Source organism: Pangasianodon hypophthalmus, chromosome 26, assembly GCF_027358585.1.
Source record: "Pangasianodon hypophthalmus isolate fPanHyp1 chromosome 26, fPanHyp1.pri, whole genome shotgun sequence".
Taxonomy (NCBI): domain Eukaryota; kingdom Metazoa; phylum Chordata; class Actinopteri; order Siluriformes; family Pangasiidae; genus Pangasianodon; species Pangasianodon hypophthalmus.
Genome location: NC_069735.1, coordinates 637,621 through 640,120, shown reverse-complemented (window position 1 = coordinate 640,120; position 2,500 = coordinate 637,621). Strand labels below are relative to the sequence as shown.

The window sequence follows — 2,500 nt, the reverse complement described above, 5'->3', positions numbered from 1 at the left end:
AAAAGAACAGATTTACACTTTTTAGATGTTTTCATAAGTGAACTATGGAGCATGTGGACCATAATCTTCACCTGCTATTCGATTTTTTTAAATTTACAGTCACAAAAAAGTGACACAGCAGGCGACTAATGTAAAACGGAAGAAGGGGGCGGGGCTTCCAGAGAGCATTTGTTAATATCAGAGATTTCAGAACACCTACGCAACTGTCAATCATTCCAGATTCGTATGCTGATTGGCTCATCAGCTTTTATTGGATGGAAAAAAGAAGACTTGTGGTGTATTTTTGAGGAATAAATGATAGCAGCGTATTCCGATGTTAAAACACACAGCTCCTGTGTAAACTGCGTGAAGGTCAGCAGGTCCGCTCTTTGGTAGCTGAGGGATTCTGACTCAGGTGTTTACCTGTATACAGGATGCCGTCCGAGCTTCTGCAGGGAGACGACTGAACCAGCTCTGGAATAGTGAAGGGAAGTTTCTGCACAGAAAAGAGAAATCTCTCATAACTAACACACACACACACACACAAATAACACACACTGACAGAAACAGAAGCAATCAGGATACTCACCATTAGACCCTGTTTGTGTTTATCTCCTAACACGTACAGGCTGCCATCGTTGGGGTCGGGCAGGAAACCTGGTCTGAACGCAGACAAACAGATTACGTGTCTCACGTTTCTGGTGAACATTCAGGGATCAGTAAGATGGATAAGCGTAATGTCGGCTTGTTACCCTGCGTTCACACTAGCGCCAAACTGACAGGCCAGTATTTATTTATTTATTTATACAGAGCTGCGATTTCAGCGACAGAACTGAGATTTTCTCAGTACTATGCAAATTAGCTATGATGCTGTAAAGTGACAAATCCAAATGAATGATTCCTCGGAACAACCCTACAGCGGTTCTCCAGTTTCTTCTTCCCTCTGACAACTTTACTTCCTTCCTGTAATTTACTGTCTGACGCTGAAAAATGGAAGAAAAACATAACCGTGGTTTCGTCTTCTCCTGTCATATAGCTGCTAGTGTGAACCAAACTACATGAAATTACATTCATCTGGTGCGATAAATAAATAAATCAATCAATCAATAAATAAATGCAATGCCGTCTTCAGGTTAGATGAAAGTGTTAGAAGACGGCTGCCCTCATGCTGCATATCACAATATCTCACATTCCTGATGATCAGCACATGCCAAATGCAGAGCGAGTTGGACAGATGTGAAGACAACACACACACTTACTCCCGCAGATAAACCGGAACTTGGATGATTGGATCTGGTAAAGAAATGAAAACACAATGAGGTCATTTCCTGCTTAACATACTTTATCTCTATAATATATACTTTATCATACAGCAGCCCACTAATCTGATATTTAGTGTGTATCACTCCACTTCCAGCAACAGTTCATCACACTGAAACTGTTACTACACTTACTGTTAGTTAGTCTGTGTGTTACCATGGCAACACGCAACACGCTATCCAGCTTCTTTGGGAACTATTTTGGTTGACGGAGCAAAAATAAACAAAATATTTGACCATATTGTGTCTGAAATGTCAGTTCCTCTATATTAAGTTCTTGTTTATAAAACTGTTGTATAAAAGCAATATCACACTCGCAATCATGCTGCTGTACTGAATATCAGCACGGCTGCGATTACCTGCGATCACCTGCGATTACCTGCGATTACATGCGATTACCTGTGATCACCTGCGATTACCTGCGATTACCTGTGATTACCTGCGATCACCCGCGATCACCTGCGATCACCCGCGATCACCCGCGATTACCCGCGATTACCTGCGATTACCTGTGATTACCTGTGATCACCTGCGATTACCTGTGATCACCTGCGATTACCTGCGATCACCTGCGATTACCTGCGATTACCTGCGATTACCTGCGATTACCTGTGATTACCTGTGATCACCTGCGATTACCTGCGATTACCTGTGATCACCTGCGATTACCTGCGATCACCTGCGATTACCTGCGATTACCTGCGATTACCTGCGGCTCTGTGCCTACAGCCACATCACAGCTGTGCTGATATTCACTCGTGACATATTGATTAAGTGTAAAAGTGCGAAGCTAAAATTAATAAAGATGTACATTTCAGGTACGTGTGCACAAGACAAACACACACACACACACAGACACACACACACAGACACACACAGACACACACACACACCTTCCTTCAGAGTCCATTTGATGTCTCCAGTTTGTTTGCTAATGGCGTGTAGACTCCCATCTAGTGTGGAGACGAAGAGTAGAGACTCGGGGAGAGTGACAGAGCTCCCTCCTTCACACTGAGAGAGAGAGAGAGAGAGAGAGAGAGAGAGAGAGAGAGAGAGAGATTAGGGTTAGGGTGTTAACCAACCCGCTTGGGTTATAATGTTACCCGTGCCACTTGGGTTAAACCGTTACTGATTTTTCTCAAAGAAGTACTACGAGAGGCAACTGAACCTCCGTTGAAAAGAAATGCTATAAATCTTTCATA

The 2,500-nt window shown here is 43.1% G+C and overlaps 1 protein-coding gene across 1 annotated transcript in view; it reads right to left on the bottom strand.

Annotated features, from left to right (window-relative positions):
* Positions 1–2,500, bottom strand: part of ern2 (endoplasmic reticulum to nucleus signaling 2) — a 22,516-nt gene that overhangs the window by 15,763 nt on the left and 4,253 nt on the right. Inside the window, 4 exon segments of the mRNA XM_053229975.1 lie at positions 403–475; positions 569–641; positions 1,239–1,272; positions 2,192–2,309. Of these exon segments, the coding sequence (XP_053085950.1) occupies positions 403–475; positions 569–641; positions 1,239–1,272; positions 2,192–2,309 (298 nt within the window).